Below are 18,046 nucleotides of genomic sequence, written 5' to 3'. Positions count from 1 at the left end.
ATTTTAGTCTAGTTTCTATTTGTTGACGAAATCGTCAGTATATTCAGTCTCAGTTTTAGTCCTCGTAGCTTAGTTTTCATTTAGTTTTCTTCCGTGAAAAAAGGTAGTCGACGAACATTTTTTCGTCGTTGTATTAGTAAATAAAATCAACACCTGCCTCCAGGTGAGGCAGGTGTTCTTGGAGTGCTTTTGTACAGGTGTGAAGACTTCCTGCAGGCAGGTGTTCTTGTTCTTGTACAGGTGTTCTTGTACAGGGGTGAGGACTACCTGAAGGCAGGTGTTCTTGTACAGGTGTTCTTGTACAGGTGTTCTTGTACAGGTGAGAGCTCTACCTGAAGCAGGTGTTCTTGGAGTGCTTGTACAGGTGAGAGGACTGGCTGAAGGCAGGTGTTCTTGTACAGGTGTTCTTGTACAGGTGTGAGGACTACCTGAAGCAGGTGTTCTTGTACAGGTGAGAGGACTACCTGAAGCAGGTGTTCTTGTACAGGTGTTCTTGTACAGGGGTGAGGACTACCTGAAGCAGGTGTTCTTGTACAGGTGAGAGGACTACCTGAAGCAGGTGTTCTTGTACAGGTGTGAGGACTACCTGAAGCAGGTGTTCTTGTACAGGTGAGAGGACTACCTGAAGCAGGTGTTCTTGGAGTGCTTGTACAGGTGAGAGGACTGGCTGAAGCGCTTGCCACAGAGCGTGCAGGGGTAGGGTTTCTCCCCGGTGTGAACGCGGATGTGCTTCTTGCAGTCCGTCAGGTTGGTGAAGGTCTTGCAGCAGAGGCCGCACGCGTACTTCCTCTCTCCCTCCACCAGGAGGACGTTGTCCTCCGTCGCCGCCTTCTTGCACTTGGAGAGAACGTCGTCCGAGGCTCGGGTCAGCGGGACGGGACGAGCGCCGTCCCAACAGGAAGGGGAGGCGTCCGGGTCTTCAGGGCCGAGGGGGGGCGTGGCCTTGGGGGCGATGCGGCGGAAGGCCGTCGCCCCTCGGCTGCTCCCAGAAGCCCCGGCGGCGGGAGGGGGCGGGACCAGGAACCCCCCCTCCCCGAGGGGGGCGGGCCGAAGGATGAGCGTGTCGCCGAAGCCACGCCCCCCACCGCCGCCGCGGGAGGACAGGATCCGCCGGAAGGGGAGGGACGCCACGGCGGGAAAGACGGCGGAGGACGAGGACGGAGAATCACCGGAGGACGAGTTGAAGGAGTTCGACGTCGCTGCTTCTGCGCTTAGCGTGGCTTCCGGGGTTAGCGTCTGTTCGCTAGCGCTCTCAACAGCCGTGGCGGTGGCGGTCGACGTCGCGGTGTTGAGGTAGGCTAACCCGTCGTTAGCGTTAGCGGTGCAGCCAGTGAGGGCGGATAAACCTTCGTTAGCGTCTAGGTGGGCTAAACCTTCGCTAGCATTAGCATTGACCTGGGCCAAACCTTCGCTAGCATCAAGTAGGGCTAAACATTCATTAGCGTTAGCATCGACCTGGGCTAGACCGTCGCTAGCATTTAGGCGTGCTAAACCTTGGTTCGCGTTGGCATCGATGTGGGCAAAACCCTCGTTAGCGTTAGCGTTTAGGTGTGCTAAAGCGTCGTTAGCGTTAGCGGTGAAGCGCGCTAAGCTTTCGGCAGCGGCGCTCACGGCCGCGGCGGTGAGCCGCGCCAGGCTTTGCTCCGCCTCCAGCGACTCCATGACGCCCAGGTCACATGACCCGGTGGGCGGGTTGAGGAAGCAGGAGAAGGCCAGCTCCGATAGGCTGTCCAGAGCCTCGCCGTCGTCCAGAGACTCGTCCGCGCCGCCCGCTGTCCGCGCCTCGCCAGCGCACGCCTGGAGGTCATCCTGGAGGTCATGCTGGAGGTCATCCTGGAGGTCATCCTGGAGGTCACCCTGGAGGTCGTCTCCTGGTCAGAAACACAAGCACAGCCAACGTCATTTATGATGAATTGAACAAGGTGGACCTTCTTGTAAACAAGTGTAATGCTTTATGCTGTCCCAGGGACACACATATCTCCCTACAGGAGTGGTTGCACCTCAAAAATAAATACATTCAGTTTTTCTCCTCTGGTGTAAAGCCGGAGGTTTGCACAATGACAGGCTCTCAGTCAAATCTGGTCACAAATCATACCTGAGACCTGTCTGTGTCCTGTCTTTCTGTCTGTGTCCTGACCTGTCTGTCTGTCTGTCTGTCTGTCTGCCTGCCTGTCTGTGTCCTGACCTGTCTGTCTGTGTCCTGACCTGTCTGTCTGTCTGTGTCCTGACCTGTCTGTCTGTCTGTCTGTGTCCTGACCTGAGGTCTGTGAAGCTTTTAACCACTTTAACCATTATTTTAAACTTTAGATGTTGACAAATAGCAGATCTACAAAACCTTTGAAAAATCATGAACATGTAGCGCGTAATGGTTGAATATATATTATATTCTTTCACAGCAAAAGGTTTTAATCTTTGCTTCATATATTATCAGATGGGGGTCAGTGACATGAAATAGGTTGAGAACCACTGATATAGAAACATAGGTCCTCATTCACAACGGCGTTTACGCTCATAACGTTACGTAACGTGAGCGTAACGTGAGCGGACAGGGATTTACGTGGATTCCCACATTACGTGGGAATTCATGGCCATCTCCGTGAACTTGACTGTGACCTTGGTTGGCGTAGATTTATTCAGAAGGCTTTAGTTAATAAATAGTTCACAAATCTCAGATAAAATATGTAGGCATGTGTCCCCAACATTGGTCAGCACATAAAAGAATGATAGCCTATATAAAAGCCAAGTATCACTCATGCCTAAATGCATGCCTTCTAGAGGCAAGTTAGCCTAGAGTCCCATACAGAAACTGCCCCTGCAAGCACGACACCTTTTTATTTATTTATTAGGATATTTCTAGCATGCGCGATTGCGCTGCTCACTTGACAGCCTTCTCTAGGCTACTCGCAGTGCAACGCGTTGCGAGCTTGTAGATCGGCTCTCGCGGACTCGCGCTGCATGTTAAAAAACAAACTCACAATTATAATAAGAACATATACACTTATCTGCATTCTGCACTGTACGAATCCAACATTGTTTAGTGTAGTAATGTCTGCAGTAGGCCTATTTAAATAGTTTTGTTATGGAGCTCCTTTGAGTCAGTCTGACTGTCGGTGTGTGTGTGTGTGGGGGGGGGGGGGGGGGGGGGGCTTTTAGCTCTAATGCATTCTATGGTTCACAGACATGCCGGTCTGACTGACCCAGACAGACAGACAGACAGACAGACAGACAGACAGACAGACAGACAGACAGACAGACAGACAGACAGACAGACAGACAGAGAGGATCTGACAAAGAGCCTGAGGATATATGGTTGAACATTTAGCACGTAGCTATATGCCTACGTGTCCATGATCAGAACAAATGCATTCTATATCTAATATATATATATATATATATATACAGTATATATATATATATATATATATATATATATATATATATATATATATATATATATATATATAATCTATTCTATATGCCTATGTGTCCATGATCAGAACAAATCCATTCTCCACATGGCATTCAGACAGATGACAGTGAGATGATATTAATCTATTCCCCGCATGAATCAATGCAGCTCTGATAAAAAACATCAATTTTACCTCTTCAGGCGAGTGTGCCATTGTTCTTTCTTTTGTTTATAACCCTGCAGTGCATTCATCAGTAATAATAATAATGATAATAATAATTCATCAGTAAGGGCTTTTATCATTGCCGAGTTGTAATATAGCATTTGGTCGTGTGGTGAACAGTACAAATTAACTTCCTTCTCATTATGTGAAAGTAACATATCAGTTAACTTATTAACGTTCTGACATTTAACAAGGAGTGAAGCAATGCGTGCCAAGTTGGCAAGTTTAGTTTAGAATTACCGATAAATACATATAACTCGCGCTGTTTGCTTGAAGATCTGTCCGTGCAGAGAACCTCCTGTCAAAATTAACTGCTCTACAAATTCATCGCGGCTGTTATATATATATAATATATATCATTTAAAGCTTGGGAATCCTCTGTGCCGGCTATGATGACGTATTTCGATATTTCCTGTTGCCTTATATGGTGTAGAATGGGCGTGGATGTTCCATCTAACCAGGCGACACCAGGCCAATCACTTGGGGAAAATGCGGAAAGGATACACTCAGCGATCCACACAAATTAAGTGATTACACCAGCTACCCTGAATAACACCGCAAAAATCCGTAGCTTGATCGGACGGATAAATACGATATCAATACGCATCTGTTTACGCATCAGTTACACTGTGGCATATTTCCCCTTTGTGAATGAGGACCATAGGGTTTAACCCTGTGAGAACCACTGATATAGAAACATGGGGTTTAACCCTGTGAGAACCACTGATATAGAAACATGAGGTTTAACCCTGTGAGAACCACTGATATAGAAACATGAGGTTTAACCCTGTGAGAACCACTGATATAGAAACATGAGGTTTAAGTTAAACCTCATGTTTCTATATCAGTGGTTCTCACAGGGTTAAACCGTTTAACCCTGTGAGAACCACTGACATTAGAAACATGGGGTTTAACCCTGTGAGAACCACTGACATTAGAAACATGGGGTTTAACCCTGTGAGAACCACTGATATAGAAACATAGGGTTTAACACTGTGAGAACCACTGATGGCCCTCTGGAGGGAGTGTGGAACTATAGTGGCCCTCTGGAGTGAGTGTGGAACTATAGTGGCCCTCTGGAGGGAGTGTGGAACTATAGTGGTCTTCTGGAGTGAGTGTGGAACTATAGTGGTCCTCTGGAGTGAGTGTGGAACTACAGTGGTCCTCTGGAGTGAGTGTGGAACTATAGTGGTCCTCTGGAGTGAGTGTGGAACTATAGTGGTCCTCTGGAGTGAGTGTGGAACTATAGTGGTCCTCTGGAGTGAGTGTGGAACTATAGTGGTCCTCTGGAGTGAGTGTGGAACTATAGTGGCCCTCTGGAGTGAGTGTGGAACTATAGTGGCCCTCTGGAGTGAGTGTGGAACTATAGTGGCCCTCTGGAGTGAGTGTGGAACTATAGTGGCCCTCTGGAGTGAGTGTGGAACTATAGTGGCCCTCTGGAGTGAGTGTGGAACTATAGTGGCCCTCTGGAGTGAGTGTGGAACTATAGTGGTCCTCTGGAGTGAGTGTGGAACTACAGTGGCCCTCTGGAGTGAGTGTGGAACTATAGTGGCCCTCTGGAGTGAGTGTGGAACTATAGTGGCCCTCTGGAGTGAGTGTGGAACTATAGTGGTGTTTAGAAGACATTAAGTAAAGAATATATTTACCTGCCGTTGCGGTGGCGAGATCCTGACCGTCTGAGACGTCCGGACGCTCTCTGTCGCCCCCCAGAGGCGAGGAGCAGCCTAGCTCCTCCTCCTTCACCTCCACCGCTCCCCCCTCCTCCTCCCCCTCCTCCCCCACTTTCACTTTAACCACGCCTTCCTCGTCCTGAAGCGAGCTGGAGCTGTGATGTGATTGGCTGGGCAGTTCGTATTTCTCCTCCTCCTCCTCCTCCTCCAGCAGGGGGAGCTGTAGCTCCTCCTCCTCCTCTCCTCCTCGTCTGCTCGCCGACACCGTAGGAGAGCCGTCGTCCCTGAGGTCAGAGGTCAGGGGTCAGAGGTCAGAGGTTGTGTGTCCGTGCGTTGTCACGCAAACACCATTACCATTATTAACCATTTAATTGTGTTTTATGGCGCTGAACATCGGAACATAAAATTACTTTTCAGGCAGCAAAGAAAGCTATCACAAGAAAATGGGGACAGATGGAACCTCCAACACAGGGACAATGGGAGGACTTGATTCAGGAGATTCATTTTATGGAGAAACTAACACACCGTCTGAGGCTACAGGAAGAAAAAAATGGAGGACAAATGGTATAAATGAACAATATTTAAGGGTATAGGGGAATGAGAGACAATTGTAAATTCCTAGAAAGATGTATGTAACATTTTGAAACGCAATGTCGATGCCTGTTGTATTTTTTATTTTTCTGTTTTTTTTTGTACGTCTGTGATGTTATATGTATTGTAAGTTCGTTTTTTCTGTCTTGTCTTGAAAACCAATAAAGTTATAAGTTATAAAAATAAAAAAAACTTTTCAGATCCACTTCGTAGAGACAAATTGCACGTGGCAGATTATGACAAATAACTTTAACCAAATGACTATACCACCAAGAAATGACTTTAATAATGTATTTAATAACTTTGTGAAGCGGAAAATGTCCGATCTACAAGCTCACAACGCGTCACAACAACCTGACGTGTTGTGAGCTTATAGATCGGCCATTTCTGCTTTCCTCAAACGTTTTTGATTATGCAAAAAGAATAAAGGAATATCTCGAGTGAATGCTCACTCGAGTATATATATGGGTATATTTTACAATATAAATTGGGGGTAAAAACAATTAAACAGGTTGAGAATCACTGCTAGAGCTGTAAAAGTCTTCTCTCATGGGGGAGTCCCTGGCGTATCATTTCAAACGGGGGTCCTTAGTGTCAATCTGGGGGTCCTTGAGGTGAAAAGGTTTTTGGAAACCACTGGATCAGATGATGGCCCACCTGCACCTCCTCTTCCTGCTGCGAGGCCCCTCCCCCTGGACCCGGGAGACTCCGCCTCCTCCAGACTGGCTCACCTCCATCTCCAAGCCGTCGGGCTGGTGGAGCTGCGGATCCATCCATCCATCCATTGATCGATTGGAAGAGAGAAAAGAAGGAACGCATCAGCACCATTCTTCCACAACACGCAGCAGCAGCCTCAGTGATTTCGTCGACTAAAACTAAGACGAAAAATGTTCGTCCACTACCTTTTTCCACTGACGAAAACTAAATGGAAACTAAATGAAAACTCAGCGATGACTAAAACTGAGACTAAATATGTTGACAATTTCGTCATCAAATAAAAACTACACTATAATGTTAGGAAGGATTTGGCTGCCCCTTGTCCATTACCTGAGTAGAAACGATTAACAGACAGGATACCATTGATATGGTATGGACTGTACGCCATTTTCTTTTGAGATGTTTTCCATGAGCTTTCTATCATCTTATTATATAGTATGCAGTGTCACTGAGCAGTATATGGGTGGGAGAGGGTTAAGGGATTTCTTTATCTTTTTTTGTCTTTATTTAATTTTTCTTTCATTTTGTTTCATGAAAAAAGTATTTCATAATGTTTGTAATAATGAATCTGTTCAATAAAAACATATTTGACAAAAAAAGAAAACATGCTAGGAAGGGACTAGTGGACAACAGTTCCAGTATATGTCTTTTTATAATTAGTTGCATGCTGAAAATAGCAGATCTACAAGCTCACGACGCGTCGCAGCGTCGTGAGCTTGTAGATCGGCTATTTGTGAAATGTCATTACGACGGCATCAAGGCCCGCCAAAAACACATTTTAGTCGACTAAAGCAACTGTATATTTGGTAGGCTAAATCGTATTTTTAATAACCTTCACATTCAGTAGATCCTGTGATCTTCTGTGTCATTTCTGGGGCAGTACCAGCGTTACCTCCTCGTCCACACTGAGGTCTACATGTTTAGAACATAAAGGTCGTTACCTCCTCGTCCACACTGAGGTCTACATGTTTAGAACATAAAGGTAGTTACCTCCTCGTCCACACTGAGGTCCACATGTTTAGAACATAAAGGTCGTTACCTCCTCGTCCACACTGAGGTCCACATGTTGGACCACGAGCTTCCTCTGGAGGAACGGTCCGCTCTGCTGCTGCTGCTCTGCAGCGCCGCTGGACCTCCAGCCTCTAGGGGGCGCCGTGGGGAAGCTGCGCGTGGACAGGTAGAGCTTGCAGGCTCTCACCACGGCGTTCAGGTGGAGGTGGGAGGCGGCCAGGAGGACGTCCATCACGTTGGACGTCCTGAGGAGAAGCCTGGAGGTGTAGACCATCTCTAACAGGGTGGAGAAGGCCTCTGGAGTCACCACCTGGAGATGAGAGATAACAGGGTGGATGAGTCACCACCTGGAGATGAGAGATAACAGGGTGGATGAGTCACCACCTGGAGATGAGAGATAACAGGGTGGAGAAGGCCTCTGGAGTCACCACCTGATGAATGAGTTATTACTTTATTAATAACAGGGTGGAGTCACCACCTGTTGATATGTTAAATGTATAACTTTATTAATAACAGGGTGGACTCACCACCTGTTGATATGTTAAATGTATAACTTTATTAATAACAGGGTGGACTCACCACCTGTTGATATGTTAAATGTATAACTTTATTAATAGCGGGGTGGAGTCACTACAATTCCCATAATGCTTTGGTGCACTGCTCCTCCTTGTGGATAGGGGAGGGGGGCTGTCTTACTGAGACAACATGTAGTCCAAGAAAGCGAGAAGAGAAGAGAAGAGAAGGAAAAGACGTCAACGTCATGGTGTCACGTGACTGGACGCAGGGGCTGCGCCATGACACCCCCCCACGCCCCCTTGTGCCAAAACTCACACTGGAAGTTGGATGAATACATTGCAGTGGATGGGAGCCCGCTGGACATCTTGTAAACAAACATTATTTATGAACGATAGCGACCGCTGTCATATAATCGGTCCAGGAATATAATAGAAGACATATCACAGATTGTTTTCCGACTGGGTGTTTTTCGACTTGCGAACTGTTTAATTGTATTCAGGAATTTAAAGAGCACGGAGTACGGCTCTGGGCTGCATGGTCTTAACCTGACTCCGCCAGCTGGTGACAGTATTGGGTTCACAATCCTGCCTTCAAAAACCCATATGCCTATATTGTTTTTAATTCATCAACATTACAAAGGAATCAGTGGTGTTCACTAAAGTAAAAGTTCCCTAGCAGTATCACAATGTAACATGCTCTACAAGTGGTTAAGTTTCAGAACAAATACGCAAATTAACAGTAGCCTTAGGACCAACCTGCCTAGTATAATACACAGTAGTTTTAAGTAGTACAACGTAATAGTAGTCTAGTAATAACTATTAAACTAATAATTGTAGTGAAAGTATAATATTTGCATGTGAAATGTAGAGGTATAAATATTAAACGATTTAAGTGTCATGTGTCCCTCAAAATATAGTAGGCATAGGCATACCTTATTAAAGAAGATAATGCTTGCTCTATCAACTCCAGACATTGCCTTTATATTCAGTTTCAAGTTAAATATGAATGAATGACTGGCTAAATTAAATTGTACTGGTACCACGGAACGTGACACGCTCGCACATGTGCGCATCGCGGCATGCACACAGAACATGCACACAGAACAGCTGCATAGCCTGAGCCTAAAACACAAAAGTAGACTTAGGCCCTCATTTATCAATCGAGTGTAAAATCTGCCACAGATTCGAGTGCAGGTTTCGTAGTACACCCACGTCGCCACGGCATTTATAAAGTGATCGCAAACAGCTGATCCTTCCATAATTTCGTTCTGACGTTAATAAATGTGACGGCTGAAATCTATCTGGCACGCCCTATGAAATCAAGCCTCGCCCTCGTTTTTGCGACTGAACACATGTTTACGACCTGTGGGAACCATGGAAACATATGTTTTGATGCCTGTGACAGTGTCAGCAGTTCAGACAAGGCTGCTCCGCTTGTGTAAGACAGAAAAAAAATGCGTACGCCAGCTGAGGAGCAACCGTGGATTTTGCACGTTGTCACGTTCAATTTCAAGCGTTGGCGGAAATGGTAAATGTCAAAAATGTCGGCAATTTCGGCGTGCACCCATATTTTGGTCTACGCACGGTTGATAAATGAGGGCCTTAAAGTGGTCAGACAAACATCCTTACTGCACACTAGCGAAACTAAAAGGTTTGCTTTGGACGAATGAATCTGTAACTGTTTCTTTGATGGAGGAGAACACCACACAGCAGCAGTAGCCTACTGGAGCCATAGCAGTCCACACTGCTGTTAAAGTCAAGTGTGCATGGCATGCTTACCGGCTACGTGCGCTCACAGTCACCGATCAGGTATAAACAGTTAAAGCTGGTGTTATGCAAAGTAGTGGCTATTTGAATTCGGCACGGTACTTTACACGGTGTGAAAATAGGGGGAGGTGGGCGCCAGTAAACCTAGACCACTGGGTACTTGGTGGTGACTTTAAGACAGTAGAAAGTAATGTGTGATGTTATGTTACAGAAGCTAAGGCTACTGTTAATTTGTGTATTTGTTCTGAAACTTAACCACTTGTAGAGCATGTTACATTGTGATACTGCTAGGCAACTTTTACTTTAGTGAACACCACTGACTTGTAATATTGCAAAATCCTCTGGCTCGGCCAGCCCAGAGCCGTACTCTGTGCTCTTTAAATTCCTGAATACAATTAAACAGTTAGCAAGTCGAAAAACACCCAGTCGGAAAACAATCTGTGATATGTCTTCTATTATATTCCTGGGTCGCTATCGTTCATAAATAATGTTTGTTTACAAGATGTCCAGCGGGCTCCCATCCACTGCAATGTATTCATCCAACTTCCAGTGTGAGTTTTGGCGCAAGGGGGCGTGGGGAGGTGTCACGGCGCAGCCCGTGCGTCCAGTCACGTGACACCATGACGTTGACGTCTTTTCCTTCTCTAAGCTTTCTTGATGTACAATTTACAATTTACAATTTAGGCATTTAGCAGACGCTCTTAATCCAGAGCGACTTACATTAAGCAAGAACAAAAAGCATGGGGAATACATCACATAAAAGCATTTATCATGAAACATGCGTAAGCTAAGAAAGTAACAGTGGAATATCTATATAATGAAACTATACATATAAGCTATACATCTATACTACTATGATATACATTATGTACTATGACGTGCTATGACTACATACAATGCACTTATGCTGTTTACATAACATGCTATAAGTCTGTATCAAATGCTATCTAAGTCTACAGAATTGCTATCTAAGGGGGTGGGGTAAGTGCTACGGGCCATGATGGAGTCTGAAAAGGTGGGTTTTCAGACTACGGCGGAAGATTGGGAGTGATGCTGCAGTTCTGACTGCAATGGGAAGTGCATTCCACAGTTTTGGAGCCAGAAGGGAGAAGAGTTTGGGACGTGTAGTCCAGGAAGTAAAGTGAGCCCAGTGTCTGTGACATCAGAGACACCGGGCTCACTGCTACAATCTAAAATATCTAAAACCACAGATTACACACATAAAGACCCCCAGGAAAGGGTTCTAAACCACAGATTACACACATAAAGACCCCCAGGAAAGGGTTCTAAACCACAGATTACACACATAAAGACCCTCAGGAAAGGGTTCTAAACCACAGATTACACACATAAAGACCCTCAGGAAAGGGTTCTAAACCACAGATTACACACATAAAGACCCCCAGGAAAGGGTTCTAAACCACAGATTACACACATAAAGACCCTCAGGAAAGGGTTCTAAACCACAGATTACACACATAAAGACCCCCAGGAAAGGGTTCTAAACCACAGATTACACACATAAAGACCCTCAGGAAAGGGTTCTAAACCACAGATTACACACATAAAGACCCCCAGGAAAGGGTTCTAAACCACAGATTACACACATAAAGACCCCCAGGAAAGGGTTCTAAACCACAGATTACACACATAAAGACCCCCAGGAAAGGGTTCTAAACCACAGATTACACACATAAAGACCCCCAGGAAAGGGTTCTAAACCACAGATTACACACATAAAGACCCCCAGGAAAGGGTTCTAAACCACAGATTACACACATAAAGACCCTCAGGAAAGGGTTCTAAACCACAGATTACACACATAAAGACCCCCAGGAAAGGGTTCTAAACCACAGATTACACACATAAAGACCCTCAGGAAAGGGTTCTAAACCACAGATTACACACATAAAGACCCTCAGGAAAGGGTTCTAAACCACAGATTACACACATAAAGACCCTCAGGAAAGGGTTCTAAACCACAGATTACACACATAAAGACCCTCAGGAAAGGGTTCTAAACCACAGATTACACACATAAAGACCCCCAGGAAAGGGTTCTAAACCACAGATTACACACATAAAGACCCTCAGGAAAGGGTTCTAAACCACAGATTACACACATAAAGACCCTCAGGAAAGGGTTCTAAACCACAGATTACACACATAAAGACCCTCAGGAAAGGGTTCTAAACCACAGATTACACACATAAAGACCCTCAGGAAAGGGTTCTAAACCACAGATTACACACATAAAGACCCCCAGGAAAGGGTTCTAAACCACAGATTACACACATAAAGACCCTCAGGAAAGGGTTCTAAAGCTTCTAAACGTCATTAACTTAAGTACTCTCAGTTTGTTGTGGGAGGTGTGAAGCTAGGTTTAGACTGAGTGACATGGAGACTTTAATTTAACTTTTTATCTGTTTAATTAACCATGTGCTAAAATGAATAAACTAAACTAAACATCTGGAGAACGTTGACCTTTACCTCACAGTCCAGGGTGAGGTTGACCCCTCCAGGGTGACCCCCGGCGTGACCCCCAGGCTCCGTGGAGTGCAGCAGGGATCTGAAGTGGGAGCTGCAGGCTGCGAGCACCGAGCTGTGAGCCCTGAAGCTGCAGCCGGCCACCTGGACCCTGCAGTCACACAGCGGGTCCGACTGCAGACGCTGCTGGTTCAGGTTCTGGAACAGGGCCTGGAAGTGACCCGGGAACTCCATGATGACCTAATGATGACCTAATGATGACCTGATGATGAACCCCGCATGACGAACCCCCCGACCTGTGGACGAGGACATGCCGTTGATTTAGACAGACATTTTACATAAAAAACCCCTTAAAGGCCTCTAGATTTTTTCATAATGGGATGAATCTAGAGTTGCAATACCCTCCATTGACTCCCCACTCATCCAATTTGGTTTGCGATCTGCTTGTCTTAAACAACGTTAAACTCACTAACATTGCAGCTGTAGTCCAAGCTTGAATTATCCTCTTTCAATCTGCCGAGCTTGTTTTTCATAAAAATCCACCCGTAGAGATGTTGTTATGAGCTACTTTCTGTCAAGACATCCTCTGTAGGTGATTCTTTTTTCAAGTGCTGGAGTTTGGAAGCACTCGTCGTATGTCACTGAGCGGCCCTGCGTACCACCTGTTTCGAATTTGCACATAATGCAGGAGGCAGCAGCGCTGATAAACGAGTGCTTCCAAACTGCAACACTTAGTAAAAGAATCACCTACAGAGGATGTCTTGACAGAAAGTAGCTCATAACATCTCTACAGTGGATCTTTATGAAAAACAAGCTCAGCAGATTGAAAGAGGATAATTCAAGCTTGGACTACAGCTGCAATGTTGGTGAGTTTAACGTTGTTTATAAACAAGCAGATCGCAAACCAAATTGGATGAGTGGGGAGTTAATGGAGGGTATTGCAACTCTAGATTCATCCCATTATAAAAATAATCTAGCGTTGCAAATTGCGGCTACTAAATGATTAATTATGATATCATATGGTTATTAAATCATATGATATGATCATAATATGATAGCTGGTACCCCTGTCTGCTAAAATGAAACCTGCATGCTTTTCATTCTGCACATCTAAATGATATCATATGATTATTAAATCATATGATATGATCATAATATGATAGCTGGTACCCCTGTCTGCTAAAATGAAACCATGCATGCTTTTCATTCAGCACATCTAAATGATATCATATGATTATTAAATCATATTATATGAATATAATAAATGACACATCACACTGAGTCTGCAGAATAAACCCTGCATTAATTTAATCATGATCTATGTATTATTATGAAATAAATCATATTATATCACACTGTATAGAATAAAGCCTGAATTCATTTAAATAAATAAAGCCTTCATGCATTCCATTCATTAGTTTCAAATACATCATCATCTCGTTGTGTTGTTAGTAATAGACGGAGTATCATTCAGTAATTTATTATAATAAGTATAATGTAATAATAGTTCCATACCTCAGGGCAGAATGAAGCTGTGTTGCTTCACGAAGCTAACAAGAAACACCGGAACAACAAACACGTCAAATCAACCATGATTGGACGATAGGCACCTAGCGGGGCGGGGCTAAGATGTTGCCTCGTGCGGTGATTCGTCGGTTTACAGGAAGAATTTGGTTTGCAAGCATCCAATGGAGACGGAAGCAACGTCTCGGAGGACTACAACTTGAAACTACAACAAGCAGGAAGTAAAATGAAGTGCGTGATCTGAAGCAGAGCAGTGTTACTATAATAATACTACTGTCTACTACTACTAATAATAATAATAATAATAATAATAATAATAATAATACTACAATATTCTGTGCTGTCTGTATGATGAATTGAAAATGGAGGGCCCATGATGGTTTTATTGATTGAAGTATTTATTAACAGTTTGCAGAATTACAGTAGGCCTACATTCAAGCACAAACTCAATAGAAAGACTGTTAACTGTGAGTGGACGACACCATAAAGCATTACACTTGTTTACAAGAGGGTCCACCTTGTTCAATTCATCAAAACATTTAGAGACGTACAAATAGAAACTTCTATATAGTTAAAGAACAGAACAGAACAGGAATTCATCATAAAGGAGGTAAAAAGGGAAAAGAAACATATACAGTGAGGGGGGGGGGGGGGGGGGGATCAAATGTAAATGTGGACAAGTCATTGTGTTTTTATGGGTATCTAATGTGGAACGCCCTACCAACAGTCATTAAGACATGTGAATCTCTTGATTTTACGGGCCAGAAACTGGCCCTTAAAATCTGAATCCCATCCACAACCCACCTCTTTTCCCCCTCACTGTATTATGTTTCTGGCCCGTTTTGCTATATAGAAGTGTATGTACGTCTCTAAATGTTATGAATTGAACATGGTGGACCCTCTTGTAAACAAGTGTAATGCTTTAACAGTCTTTGTATTGAGTTTGTGCTTGAGATGTACTGTAATTCTGCAAACTGTTAATAAATAGCCTACTTAATTCAATCAATCAATCAATCAATCAAAACTCAAATCACTTTAGACCCTGCAGTGTTACATTTTTAAGGGGCGCTAGCCCCTCCCACATAAAGGTTTAATGTTTGTTTTTAGTGCAATGTTTGTTTCAAAAACTCCATTGGTTTGGTTTACATCATTAGATCACCTAATCATACCAAGATATACCGAATTCCCTCCTCGATGTAAGATCATAAGAGCGCCCCTCACTTCACATGGGTGTGATTTCTTTCAGCAGATTTCTGTTCAGATTTAGTTTTAGTCTTTTTAATAACAAACCATTGAGTCTTCTTAGGTAGGCCTATAGTCCTATATGTCGTCTTCTGAAAATGTTTAGTCTTAGTCTAATATCAAATATAAAAAACCTTTATAGTCTTTAGTATTAGTATTTAGTCTTGTAGTAGTCAACAAAAATAACGTTTAATTGATATTGTTGTAGTTCAGATGTTTGGTCTAAATGAAGCCTCCTGAACCACGGGACAATATTATAACAATGTTCCCAACTCACTGACACCATCTGCTGGACACAACGAGAAGTGCATCCAAATACTAGCACTGTACATTTGTATGGCATTAAAATGTTCTGTTGAATTGAATATTATGATGATGGACCACAATGGGAACAACAAGCCATAGTGCTTTATTTATTTATAAATCCTCTTAACAGACCTTGTATTGAACTGGACTTTACTGTGCTTTTCTTTTCTCTACAAAGTGTTAATAAAGTATTTCGATCAATCTGATTAAATTACTGTTATTTCTCCGTTCCATTATGGTTACACTTGGTCTATAAATACATGTATTCTCTCTCTGTGTTCATGTCAAGGTTTCTTCTATCATGTGTTCAAATATAATGTCTGTGTTTACCATGCAGAGAAACACCGCGTTTAGCCTGTAAATAAACCCAAATAGTGTCTGAAACACAGAATCAGCCTTCTAAAAACAGTGGTTCACAAAGTGGGGTCCGGGGACCCCCAGGGGTCCTTGAGGCAGTTCCAGGGGGTCCCCCAGCTACATTGACTTTTTTTACCGGGCCAGTTTTGAACTGCAGCCACCTGTAAGGGCTCTTTGAGCGCGGTTTTGAAGGAGTCTAGGGATTCACATTTCTTTAACAACTGTTGGTAGCGCCCTACCAACAGTCGTAAAGGAATGTGATCTTCCGTGGCATGGGAGAACGAACTCAACCCCTTGTTGTTTGAGCCAAATCTGGGCTGCGATGTTTAATAATAACTTAATACGTTATTAATAATAATAACTATTTATACAGCACTTTTCTGGACAAAGTCACAAAGTGCTGTACAACAAATTCACAGAAAAGCAGGAAAATCGAACACAATTAAATAGATGCAGCAAATCAACAACTTACAGCCAGCTGGCCAACAGTAGAAAGCATATTTAAGGATGCAATATAAAAATAACAACAATGTAATAGATAAAAAATACCGACAGAGTTCAGTGAACAAACATTCAACGGGGCTGGGGGGGGTTTACAGAAGAGATTTAAAGGATGCAACGGTATCTGCTTGTCGGATGGTTTTGGGAAGGGTGTTCGGACAGAGAAGGCTTGTTTATGCGACGGAACCTTTAAGTCTCACTTGTTTAGTCATTTCATAGTTTTACATCTTAATGTCAAACCCTGACCAATGAGCTGTGGCCAAACTGTCACTATGAATAATTAATACACGACATTAAAACAGAACCACGACAGACTTTTGAACAATACGTTTATTCAATTAAAACAATTACAGTTTATCATTTAGGCACTTAGCAATGTCTCCACAGAGCCATTTACAGTAACATGTTTTATCATTTAGGCACCGAGTCATTTACAGTAACATGTTTTATCATTTAGGCACTGAGCCATTTACAGTAACATGTTTTATCATTTAGGCACTGAGCCATTTACAGTAACATGTTTTAGAACACCACAAAGTTGGTACGGTGACTTTAAAATAAAATACACCATACAATAAAATACACCATGAAATAAAATACACCATACAATAAAATACACCATACAATAAAATCCACCATTGGGCCAGCCTGTAACCGGAACATCTGTTACACAAAAATGTCATAATAAAAAAGTACAAGAATCAAAAATCAGTAAAACAAAACAAAAAACACCATCATCAGTCTTGATGGAAAGTCATTCATGAAACGTAAATGTGTGGAGATCTGTTTACTCTACTGTACTCTACTGTACGGAGATCTGTTTACTCTAACCTAACCTAACCTAACCTAACCTAATCTACTCTAACCTAACCTACTCCAATCTACTCTAACCTAACCTAACCTAATCTACTCTAACCTAACCTACTCTAATCTACTCTAACCTAACCTAATCTACTCTAACCTAACCTACCCTAACCTACCCTAATCTAACCTAACCTAACCTAACCTAACCTAACCTACTCTAATCTGTAAAGATCCCTGTGGTGATGACTGGTTCAAACACAGAGCGTCTAGTTAACTAGTGTTAACTAGTGATAACTAGGAGCAGTAACCAGGCAGGCTGCATGCTACTAGATTGGTTGAGACGGTTGTGAGTTTGTTGATCTGCTATTTTGAAACACATTTGAAGGAGATGAAGAAAAACAAAGACCAAAAACAATCTTAAAATTCACAAATAAACCTGAGATGAGGTATAGATCTACATATTCATACATTAATGAGGTATAAATCTACATATTCATACATCAATGAGGTATATATCTACATATTCATACATTAATGAGGTATGAATCTACATATTCATACATTAATGAGGTATAAATCTACATATTCGTACATTAATGAGGTATAAATCTACATATTCATACATTAATGAGGTATGAATCTACATATTCATACATTAACCTGAGATGAGGTAGAAATCTTCATAATCATACATTGAGGTTATAAATCTCCATATTCATACATTAATGAGGTATACATCTACATATTCGTACATTAATGAGGTATAAATCTACATATTCATGAACCTGAGATCATGAAGTAGCAGCAGGTGTATGCTGTGCATTCTATCAGTTAAAACTCTTTCACTGTCACCTGCTCTCTCCTTGCCACGGCAAAAGGCTAATGGATCCTCCCGTGATGTTTTTGGTTGTTTCTTTTGGTT

At 43.1% G+C, this 18,046-nt stretch overlaps 1 protein-coding gene across 1 annotated transcript; it reads right to left on the bottom strand.

Moving 5' to 3' along the window:
* Nucleotides 1-612: 612 nt before the first annotated feature.
* LOC308322339 (zinc finger and BTB domain-containing protein 5-like) lies at nucleotides 613-12,677 on the bottom strand. Its single transcript, XM_080773540.1, has 5 exons — nucleotides 12,394-12,677; nucleotides 7,650-7,931; nucleotides 6,551-6,654; nucleotides 5,432-5,586; nucleotides 613-1,871 (listed from the first exon to the last, which is right to left on the bottom strand). The coding sequence occupies exons 1-5, from the start codon at nucleotides 12,622-12,624 to the stop codon at nucleotides 619-621; spliced, it is 2,025 nt and encodes a 674-aa protein (XP_080629666.1). The 5' UTR covers nucleotides 12,625-12,677; the 3' UTR covers nucleotides 613-618.
* Between the last annotated feature and the right edge of the window lie 5,369 nt (nucleotides 12,678-18,046).

Source organism: Protomyctophum bolini (assembly GCF_963924005.1).
Source record: "Protomyctophum bolini genome assembly, chromosome: 10".
NCBI lineage: Eukaryota > Metazoa > Chordata > Actinopteri > Myctophiformes > Myctophidae > Protomyctophum > Protomyctophum bolini.
The sequence above is the reverse complement of the archived record's forward strand: the minus strand, read 5'-3'. Positions and strand labels throughout refer to the sequence as shown.